The sequence below is a fragment of the Oncorhynchus clarkii genome, chromosome 5, assembly GCF_045791955.1.
Source record: "Oncorhynchus clarkii lewisi isolate Uvic-CL-2024 chromosome 5, UVic_Ocla_1.0, whole genome shotgun sequence".
Taxonomy (NCBI): Eukaryota; Metazoa; Chordata; class Actinopteri; order Salmoniformes; family Salmonidae; genus Oncorhynchus; species Oncorhynchus clarkii.
This window is the reverse complement of record NC_092151.1, coordinates 73,640,320-73,652,416: the sequence shown is the minus strand read 5'-3', so window position 1 is coordinate 73,652,416 and position 12,097 is coordinate 73,640,320. Positions and strand designations below refer to the sequence as shown.

The window sequence follows — 12,097 nt, the reverse complement described above, 5'->3', positions numbered from 1 at the left end:
TAGCATGATCAACTGTATCAAAAGCCTTAGAGAGATCAATAAAAAGTGAGACACAGACTTTTTTGTCAATGGCTTCAGTGATATCATTTAAAACCTTTATGGCTGTTGTAATTGTGCGATGCTTCTTCCCAAAGCCCAATTGGTACATTGATAAAATAGAGTTAGTAAATAAAAACTATTTTAGCTGTTCACTTACAAGGGTTTCAAGTATTTTCACCAGGGGTGACAGCTTTGAGATTGGCCTATAATTATTTAAAACACTTTTAAAAGTGTTAGGACAAATGCTAATTTCCAGATTTTTGGAATTTCATTACATCCCTGGGTTAGATTGAACAGAGATGTAAGTGGTTCAGCTATGAAATCAGCTGCCAGATTTAAAAAGCAGGGATCCAAAAGATCAGGACCTGCAGGCTTTCTCTGATCTAAGGATTTCAGGGCTTTATGTACCACCTGTACTGAGAATGGCAAAAAGCTAAAAGTTTGACCAGCTCTCACTGGTTCATCCACACAGGTTTGTACAGAGACAGAGGACACTGAATCAAACAGCCTACCAGATGATACAAAGTGCTCATTGAAACAATTCAGCATTTCAGTTGTCATATATAGCAACAGAGTCCTTCAAAACACATGACGGTAATTCATTAACATTACTGTTACCAGACATAGACTTAATAGCCTTCCAAAACTTTCTAGGGTCATTCAGGTTATCAGTGGTAACAGACATAACATATTCAGACTTGGCCTTTTTGAGAAGAAAAGAACACTTGTTTCGTAACTGCCTAAAAATAAGCCAATCAGCATCAGAACATGATTTCCTTGCTTTAGCCCAGGCTAGATTACGGTCGTGAATAATACATGACAGCTCAGAAGAAAACCATGGATTATCCCGCCCTTTAACCCTGAACCTGCGGAATGGGGCATGTTTGTTTACTATTTGGGAAAAACCATAATGAAAGAATTTACCAGGCAGTTTCCACATCAGGGATAAACTCAATCTTGCTCCAGTCAAAATAAAACAAATCATGAAAGAAAGCCTGCTCATTAAAACACTTCAAATTTCTCTTACGAATAAAACGTGGGTTTGTCTTAGGAACCTTAGTATTTCTAACAGCAACAATAGCACAACTTAAATCATTACAAAAAACACCAACCGCAGAATATTTATTACATTTATCAATATCAAATCAATCCGGGTAGATTTATCTGGGCATTTAAGATTTGGGCGAGTGGGTGAGTTAATCAACTGGGTAAGATTCATAGAATTATTTATTTTTTATTTTATCATCAGACCACCGGCTTTAACCAACACCAGTTGAGATCACCAATCAAGATCATTTCACTGTAAAGAAGTTTAGACATAAGGTGCGTCAAAGAAGAAAATGCATCACCGAGAGCAGAGGGGGGTCTATAACAGCCAATCACAGTTATAGAGAGCAGAGGGGGGTCTATAACAGCCAATCACAGTTATAGAGAGGCCCTTTGAAACCTCAATATTCAAAGCAAGAAATTCCAACAGTTTACAAATAGTTTCAGACTTTGCCACACTTACAGGGAATTTAGATTTGCCATATATAGCCACACCCCCATCTTTCTTAATAACCTGATCAGTGTGAACCACTTATACAAATATCCTTATCAAAAACAGACTTGCTGAGCCAGGTTTCAGAAAACACAATTACATCAGCATCAGTTGATTTAGCCCCAATCCTAACCCCATTCATTTTTGACAACACACAAGTACATTTAAATGAAAAATACCAAAACCATATCTTGATTTAAAATCAGAGGGGGTTTGGAGACATTGCATATCAGGGCCAGGGTTAGGTTGCACGTTACCTGATATCAACAAAAGAAGAATAACTAGGCATCTCTGTTTAATAACCTTGCACTGCTTCTCTTTTTTAAGAGACCTACTGCAAGCGAATTCTACAAGTGAGTTGCCAGACAATACAAAACAGTCATTTAAAACCATTAGACTTTAGTAGTGACACAAATTTGTACCGTTCACATCATGCCACAAATACATAGGCACTTGGACAAGTGGACCGAGTGAAAAAGAGCGAGTTCCTGCAGACAAAATATTGTGTTTTCATTACTTCTTGTCACTTTTTTGTCATGTCTGAACCCATTTGATTGACAATGAGGATATAAATTCATTAAGCTACAATATCTATTTCCTTTAATTTACGGTTTGGTGTTATAAAGGCCTGGATTTAGACTATACGATAAAATAATTGTAAAACTAATAATATTTTCAGATATTATGTCAAACATATGGTGTTTTATATCTTATTAGTTTATTTGTTCAGGCAGAATGTTATTTCTGTTATAGCACCACGTTCCCTCCTAGCCTTACTCATCAATTATATAGGCCCTAGTGTATGCACGCGTGGAATTAATGACGCAGTGTAGTGTCATTGATGTAGAGAGGGGGTGACCTCGTGCTTTAAAATTGTTCCCGTGAAAGATTAGAAATCACAGATCGGCTAGAACATAAACCAAGAGCAACCAGAGAACGGTAATGATGAAGACCTCTCAGTGCCAAACCAGAGTCTCTCAGAGCGGCAGCGCGAGCTACGTGAGCGTTCTCAGCACCAGCGCAATGAACACGCTCAGCAGCACGAGCCTCACGCTTCTTGTTCTCCTCATCTCAGCGATCCCAGTCTGCAAAAGTAAGTAAATATACATATTTTGACCATGCTTTGGGTATAGAATATGGACAGACTTATGCATTGCTATAGGTCCAAGTCAATATGTAAAAACGTTAAACTTTAGGCCACGGAACATGTTTGCGGATCTGATGTAGCCTAGTTGAATAGTTTAGGAAACATATAGTTGTTCAAAACCATTCAACATAAATTGGTAATCAACAAGCTAATTTAAATCATTCAGTTGAAATCTATTTGCGTTTAAAAAAAATTGCAAAAAAACAATATGTTGAAAAGATTGAAAGGAACTTGTTTACCTTACAAATAAAACGTTATAGGTTTAAAGTGCAATGAGTTTACTTCTCCTTAAATAAAACTGTAGACCAAAGGTACAGTATATTTGAATTGTTTACAATATGAATTTACCCATAAATGTTTAAACTCAAGATTCTTACACCACAATCATATTGTGCGTAATTACGCATTCTTGCGCAACGGAGAGAAGGTTTGAGAAATATTTGACATACTTCAGCACTTTCAATTTGTAAGTTTATTTTGTTATGAAGAGGCCCTGGTGTCTTGTTGGTTAATAACCTATTATCCAAGACTGTATTTTCGTTATGGGATTTTCTCTGACTGGAATTGTATTTATTCTAATCTGTGCAGCATAGAGAACTGGTGTAGCCTAAGCATATAGAAAGAAGCTGCACCCACCAGTAGGCCTAATGCGACTTCAGCCTGTTGTTCTAGTACGTAATTATACTTTTACTCGAATGCCTCCACATAACCATATACATAACATACATCAGTTGCGGAGGAACTCCTAATGTTTTGGTAATATTCTGTAAAATGTGGATTTGAGTGTTCTAAAGCAAAACATTTCACTCAAACAGAAGGGGAACTAACAGAGAGTCACTGACCAACAACCAAAATGAAACGTGGGGTTTTAGGAGGGATTCTGAAAGACACTCATGGGGTTGTCCACTGAAAGTTGACAAGCAACAACAACTGAAACCTTAAAGACATCCACCATCAGCGCCCACTAAATTTGCAAACAAAAGAAAAACCCACACCAAACTTAATAAAGACAGGAAGCAAACAAAATCAAATAAAGGATTGTTTGTATAGAACACAAAAAAGGGTGTGCCAACTAAAGGTGTTAACCCTCCGCATCCATCAAAACAACTGGAGCACTGGGTCAGCCACTCTTAAATAGTACCTGGGCTAGCACAGGTGAAACACCTTCCCACTAACAAGATGGTAACCAGTACAGGTGTAACACATACTGACTAATGAGGTGACACCAATCGGTGAGCCCTACGTGCTAAAATCTTAATGACTCCTAACAGTGGCTTGGATTTGGCTCCAAACAGCAATAATATCACAAATAATTGAAACATAAATAGATTTACAATGGCAACTGTGTCAATCCCTCTTCAGTGACGTGATAAATTATATTTGTTAAGGGTTATTTTCTGTGACATTGAGCAATTTGATGCGGCTTTGACTGATCAATCAATCAAATGTATTTATTTATAAAGCCCCTTTTACATCTACCGATGTTACAAAGTGCTATACAGAAACCCAGTCTAAAACCCCAAACAGCAAGCAATGCAGATGTAGAAGCACAGCCTCAATTTGTTGGTCACTATGAATTTTTGAATATGAACAGATATGATTACAGCATAACATACTCTTAAAAAGTTAGCTAAAACCTAAAAGGGTTCTTTGGCTGTCCCCGTAGGGGAACCCTTTGAAGTAACCTTTTTACAGAGGGTTCTACCTGAAACCAAAAAGGGTTCTATGGGGATGACCAAAGAATCCTTTTGGAACCCTTTTTTTCTAAGAGTGTAGGAAAGCTTCAATGCATTCTCCAAGTCCCCATCCTTATGTTATGTTGTTAAAATGCATTAATTGATATCCGTGATGCACTGGAAGTGGATTGTTATGGCTGTGTAATCACAATCTGCACACTCCTACCACCTTACTGCTACAGCATCAATATGATGATAGAGATGTAATGATTCTTGTGTCTGTCTGTTTCAATGGAAGGTGTTCCAATACAACAGCAGAGAGCAAATATATACCAGGACCAGCTTCTCAACCAGGTAGGCCACAGAACCAAAGCACATCTCTTTCTCTCTCTCTCTCACTCTCTGTGTCAATACATTTTCCCAAACTAAGACTGTGAGTTGTTGCTTTCCTTTGAAACAAAGAGATGTGTATTTTTCACTCCCCCTCTCATAACAGCACTCACCTGTCTTGTCTCCCATAGCTTGAAGATGTGTGCTCATCCTACTTTTCTGCAGACCTGCCATTTCGGGTGAGTAAGACTAGAATTATGAAATTATCAAAGGAAGTTAAATAAAGGTACAAAAAAAGCACTGAAGGGAAAGATGCATGTTCAATGTTTTCTCACTTTCGTATATTTTCAAGTTCAGGATCAATTCCAATTATGATCAAATTGAACTACGGTAGTCACTTACAGGCTTGAAATGAAAAAGTCTGTACAACTGTATCAGATTCTTTCTCTCACCTCCCCCTTGCTCTCTGGTTGCTACTCTAGACACCTGATGTTTTGGGAGAACTCTGTGTGTTAATCCTTGTACAGAAGTCTAAGGTATTCCACCCTTCATGTTCCAGCATAGTAGCTCAAACAATAATCATATCACATGTACACACATAGTGGTTTATTCTGTTCTGTGAGCACAGCACAGTTGCACATACACTGAGTGTACAACACATTAAGAACACCTCCTACTATTGAGATTCCCTCAAAACAGCCTCAATTTGTCGGAGCATGGACTCTACAAGTTGTCGAAAGCGTTCCACAGGGATGCTGGCCCATGTTGCTCCAATGCTTCCCACTGTTGTGTAAAGTTGGCTGTATGTTCACCCTCTGAATGGCACATACACAATCCATGTCTCAATTCTCTCAAGGCTAAATCATCATTTTTTTACCTGTCTCCTCCCCTTCATCTACTCTGATTGAAGTTGATTTAACAAGGGACATCAGTAAGGGATCGTAGCTTTCACCTGGTCAGTCTGTCATGGAAAGAGTTTTGTACACTCAGTGTATATGCAGTGTTTAAAGGAGTAGTTCATGAATCCATGGTTCAGTTTTCTTCAAACAGCCATTACAAACTTCAGCTACCCTTTGTCCACCTCTAGTGAAAAATCTATGGAAGTGATGGCGGTACGTGAGTTCTTTTTAAATGGCCAAATCACCTTTAAGTAACATCAAACCAAATATAGTTGATTTCAGGTGATTTGGACATATTTTTTAAACATGCACATGTGCCACTATCATTTCCATAGATTTTTAAATAGCAGTGGTTAAAGTTAGCTGAAGTTTGTAATGGCTGTTGAAAGAAACTGGACCATGGATTACAGTTTCTCCTGGCTCATAGACTACTTTCAGGGTGAGGAACCATCTAACATCAAGTTGTAAAATAGTGAATTACTCCTTTAATCATTTCCAATCGTAAATGTAGTTTTGTTTTCTTGTCATTGCAGGACATTAAAGTGCGGGACAATCCTAGTAAAAGGGTAAGTGTGACATTGTCGGTTTTATCATGTCTGCTTCATCAAGTCTTTCATCTGTCTATTGAAATATGTTCCCTTTAGTGAAGGGATGCAATCAATGCAATCAACAATTTTATTTGTGTGTGTGTGTGTGTGTGTTTGCTTGTGTATAGTTTTTATTTCATTATGCTAAGCAACAAGGTGCTGGCCTAACAGAGGGGGCGGTAAGTTGGGTTAAAGTTCACTTTGCACTGCTTGCCAAGGCACACTGAATTTTTTTATTCTTTGTTACTTGTACTGTGCTTTTAGTATTGTATGACTTATTTACTCTAGAACATGATTTTTTATCCTGAAAATGTGTTACGTTTTAGCTTAGTTTTTATTTCCAGAGTAACCAAAATATTATGAGGCATGAATTGCACACTCTTCTGCATATTACATTACCCAGCTCTTACCTTCTCAAAATGCATGCACGCAGACAAACACAGACCCCATTGCTGCCCAGTCCCTCAGATTGTTAACATAGCCAGTTCTCAATAGCTGTCCTCAAAGGAGATAGTCCCCTACATTTCTGGTTCTTGGTATAGAGAATACCATAGTTTTCTGTGGTATAAAGAAAGTTGGAAAAGCACTGCTCCCCCTGTCACAGGGCTTCCCTTCTCCTTGTCTCTTGCTCTACATGCAAGATGCACACTTTATTGGAAACAATTTTAGGTGCGGCATGTGTCCACATCCATATATCTTGTCTTGTTTGCACAAGTTACTTTGAATTCCTCATGCCTCCCTCCCTTCCGCTGCGTCATCAGTTTGACTGACGTGGGGAACACCATCAGTGTAAATTAGATCAACAGAAATGACAAGGAACGGATACATTTTCTGCCCCATCTGAATAATTCATGGCAGACTGTATTTTTAAGTGCCAACCATTTTCTTCTCAAGTCTCCAACTTATTGTAATGGAACCAAAATGCCATCCTCCATTTCTAGTGAAGGCTTCATTTATTCATTTAGGATATAGCTTTGTTTACAGTCACTGGGCAGAGATTGGCTTTGCAAAGGTTTGTTATAGTTTATCCTCAGAGGATGTTAGCACAGTAAAATCAAGCTGTTGACAAAATGTAAAATATGTCAACCAGATAACAATGAAAATATGACGTATTTCCTAGACATTGTGCATGGCCTGCATGGGGAGAGCGTGTTGTCACTATGTGCTTTGTTGATCTAAACATGAATGCAGAGTCTGCAAATGAACACAGGGTTGTACTGAGGCGTGTGTGTGGGGTGTGGATGGGGTGTCTAGTGGTAATGTGTGTGTGTATATGGAGTCCTCTCTACAGCTCCCACCATTTTGTCTCTGTCTCAGAGCAGTTGTTCATGGTTCTCATGTTTCTTCATGTCTGTCCGTATGTTTGGTGGATGTGTCAGTCCCCTGTGATGCATCCTCTCCTGCAGCTAGTTCCTCAACTCAATACCAGACGAGAGAGAGGAGAGGAGTTTGTGGTCCGCGTATGTACCATCTGCATGTTCCTTTTTACATATCTGCGTCATAACTTGAATAACTCTACCTACATGTACATATTACCTCGACTAACCGGTGCCCCTGCACATTGACTCTGTACCGGTACCCCCCGTATATAGCCTCGCTATTGTTATTTTACTGCTGCTCTTTAATTATTTATTTTTATTTTTATTTTATGCATTGTTGGTTAAGGGCCTGTAAGTAAACATTTCACTATAAGGTCTACAGCTGTTGTATTCGGCGCATGTGACAAATAAAACAAATAGATTCTTTGGAGAGGAAATATCACACTAATCCAGGGGTCTCCAACCTTTTCTAGAATGAGAGCTACTTTAAAAAAATGAAACATGTCACAAGCTACTAATGGTTCTGTACTGTTGCTGCTCATTTCATTGCAAAGTTTGAAAATAACAATAGATACAAATTATATACTGTACCTACTCATGATATATTTCTGCCAGGTAAGCCTACTTTGCAGTTAACATTTAATTGAGAAGGTTTTGGGAAAACTATCACACTGTGATGGGCATTCCGAGTCTTTTCTTTGAGCCGGATCATTTGGTTCAGTTCACCTAAAAGAGACCTTTGGCTCCCAAGTGGCTCTTTGTTAGGTAATGCTTAGAAATAGACCTAAAACCATTTTAAAGCCTAAAACATTACCTAACATTATGTCAGATCGTGAAATGTGAGTTCAAATAAAACATTTCCTGACAATTATTAGATTGCCTACAAAATAAATGAAGACAGTTACACACTGAAAAGATTTGCTTGGACTAGGATGAGGCTCTCTCCTCACTATATTGTTCCTGCACTGAGGAATTACCATCTTCAGATAATGTTTTTATAATTTATCTGCAGATAATCGACGCCTGGAGGTCAAAAAGCAGTGGTAAAAGTATGCAAATATGGGAGCCAATGTTCACCAAAAAGAGGCGTTCAAAAAGAGCCAATGGTTTGCGAATGACCCATCACTACTGGCTACACACGGAGTGATAGACAAAGGTCCGCACCGCACAGATATAAAGGGGCAATATTGCTGGAACTAATTGCCAGACAGTGTTAGGTTTGGCTTTTTAAGCCAATAGTGGCTAACCAGGTGTGGGATAATGTTAATGTTGAGTTGGTTAGACAGTAGCTGGGAGCTTGGCTGTCTGGTATATGTGAGATTTATTTATGACAGCTTGCTCTGGAACACGTGAACATTGCATGTACTTTCATAACTGTTTGGCTAGCTACTCATAGGTGGTCTGCGAGCTACTGGTAGCTCACGATTGACTTGTTGGAGACCCCTACGGTAATATTTTATTAGCTGGTGGCAGGTAGCCTAGCGTTTAGAGCATTGGGCCGGTCGCTAGTTTGAATCCCCGAGCCGACAACGTCAAAAATCTGTCAATGTGCCCTTGAGCAAGGAACTTACTCCTAATTGCTCCAGGGTTGCCGTTGATAATAGCAGACCATGGCCCCATTCTCCAAGAGTGTCTCAGGGAGATTTCGGATATGCAAAAAAAACTATTCTAATTCACACATGCGTATTAATACACACTTGTACATGTGTGAAATAGAATATAGGCACCCACCAAATTATTATTATTTATTTAGCAAAAAAAGAAACGTCCTCTCAGTGTCAACTGCGTTCATTTTCAGCAAACTTAACATGTGTAAATATTTGTACATATCAAGATTCAACAACTGAGACATAAACTGAACAAGTTCCACAGACATGTGACTAACAGAAATGGAATCATGTGTCCCTGAACAAAGGGGGGGTCAAAATCAAAAGTAACAGTCAGTATCTGGTGTGGCCACCAGCTGTATTAAGTACTGCAGTGCATCTCCTCCTCATGGACTGCACCAGATTTGCCAGGTCTTGCTGTGAGATGTTACCCCATTCTTCCACCAAGGCAACTGCAAGTTCCCAGACATTTCTGGGGGGAATGACCCTAGCCCTCACCCTCCGATCCAACAGGTCCCAGACGTGCTCAATGGGATTGAGATCCGGGCTCTTCACTGTCCATGGCAGAACACTGACATTCCTGTCTTGCAGCAAATCACGCACAGAACGAGCAGTGTTGTTGGTGGCATTGTCATGCTGGAGGGTCATGTCAGGATGAGCCTGCAGGAAGGGTACCACATGAGGGAGGAGGATGTCTTGCACAGCATTGAGATTGTCTGCAATGACAACAAGCTCATGCTGTGACACACCGCCCCAGACCACGACAAACCCTCCACCTCCAAATCGATCCCGCTCCAGAGTACAGGTCTCGGGGGAACGCGCATTCCTTCGACGATAAACATGAATATGACCATCTCCCCTGGTGAGACAAAACCGTGACTCATCAGTGAAGAGCACTTTTTGCCAGTCCTGTCTGGTCCAGCGACAGTGGGTTTGTGCCCATAGGCAAAGTTGTTGCCGGTGATGTCTGGTGAGGACCTGCCTTACAACAGGCCTACAAGCCCTCAGTCCAGCCTCTCTCAGCCTATTGAGGACAGTCTGAGCACTGATGGAGGGATTGTGTGTTCCTGGTGTAACTCGGGCAGTTGTTGTTGCCATCCTGTACCTGTCCCGCAGGTGTGATGTTCAGATGTACCGATCCTGTGCAGGTGTTGTTACATGTGGTCTGCCACTGCGAGGATGATCAGCTGTCCGTCCTGTCTCCCTGTAGTGCTGTCTTAGGTGTCTCACAGTACGGACATTGCAATTTATTGCCCTGGCCACATCTGCATGCCTCCTTGTAGCATGCCTAAGGCACGTTCACGCAGGTGAGCAGGGACCCTGGGCATCTTTCTTTTGGTGTTTTTCCATAGTCAGTAGAAAGGCCTCTTTAGGTTCGGTCGCCTAAGTTTTCATAACTGTGACCTTAATTGCCTACCGTCTGTAAGCTGTTAGTGTCTTAACGACTGTTCCACAGGTACATGTTCATTAATTGTTTATGGTTCATTGAACAAGTATGGGAAACAGTTTTTAAACACTTTCCAATGAAGATCTGTGAAGTTATTTGGATTTTTACTAATTATCTTTGAAAGACAGGGTCCTGAAAAGGGCTGTTTCTTTTATTGCTGAGTTTACAACAAAGCCACCACAATTTACAATACTTTGTTATAGTAATGATCAAATGAAAGATCTTGTAAGATCTTGCAATGACGGCCGATCCCGGCTAAACCCTAACCTGGACGACGCTGGGCCAATTGTGCACCACCCTATGGGACTCCCGAAAACGGCTGGCTGTAATACAGCCCGGGATCGAACCAGGGTCTGTAGCACTGAGATGCAGTGCCGCTGCACCACTCAGGAGTCAATATAGGGCATCTGGAGGATATGCTCTTTTCACTTTGACAATGTGTACAGGATTTGTCATTTTTTCAGTGTGTTACCCTATAATGAGACTATGTATGTGATGTCTGTGTGTACAGTATATGCATGTTATTCATTGTGCGTAACGAGGCTACCTTTTTTTTACACACATACTGTCACTCTGTACTCGCTCTGTCTACATTAGCTGTTCTTTTCCATGATGCAGGTAATTACGGTCTAAAATTAGTGCATCTGACAGGTGAACTTCCACATTGCTGTGCTTAAACTCAACATAATTAATCCGTCATCCTACATGGGATTGGCGTTGACATAGTAGCTACAGCAGAACTGTGAGAGGAAAAGTGCTCAGCTTAGTGTGTGTCTGTTTACGGTGGAAAGTCAATGGGAGTGATCTCTACTCTAATGGTTTTGCCTACGAAAGAATGAAATAAGTGGAAATAAGCTTCAACATCTAGCACACTGCTTTCTGTTCCAATTGAAATTGTAAGACTTTCTTTTTGTCTGGAAGCAGTTGTCGGCTGAATAAATACTGCCATACTCAAATGAGACCATACCTGAATGTAGAGCACCTGTTCATTGATATATTCTGTCCTGCTGTGCCTTCTGTTTAGGATGATCTCCAAGGACCTGAGGGAATTCAGAGCAGAGGATACTTCTTATATCGGGTATGAATACACACATTCAGAGCACAGGAATAAACTCTGTTAAAATGTTTGATTTCATTCATCAGTAACATTTCCTTATCTTACTTACAGCCAAGAAATGGAAGAAGATCCCTAGAATTTGATTAAATGTAAGGTATGAGGTATTGAACTGAACAGCCACAACCTTCATAGAGTGGTCCAGACCTCTGCAACAACCCCTTAATGATCATTGTACAGTGATGTTGAATGTACACAATGAAATGAAAGAATCCAAATAAAATTGTCTTTGTTGGTCCAAAAGTCTTATTTGTGTTACGAGGTGTCTTGAATTAAAAGCATTGTTATGGTTATTTTTGTGGTGGCATGATTTTGCAGAAAGACAGATACTGCAAAATAAACTTGCACAAAGAGGTCCTGGCTCAACTGTAAAATTGTCAGTGAACACAAAA

General features: G+C 40.1%; 1 protein-coding gene across 1 annotated transcript; it reads left to right on the top strand.

The window, feature by feature from the left end:
- Positions 1–2,521: 2,521 nt before the first annotated feature.
- LOC139410209 (neuromedin-U-like) lies at positions 2,522–11,948 on the top strand. Its single transcript, XM_071155674.1, has 9 exons — positions 2,522–2,672; positions 4,701–4,756; positions 4,924–4,971; positions 5,215–5,268; positions 6,165–6,197; positions 6,347–6,397; positions 7,598–7,678; positions 11,616–11,669; positions 11,760–11,948. Exons 1-9 carry the CDS (start codon positions 2,522–2,524, stop codon positions 11,793–11,795), a joined length of 564 nt encoding a protein of 187 aa, XP_071011775.1. The 3' UTR covers positions 11,796–11,948.
- Positions 11,949–12,097: the final 149 nt, after the last annotated feature.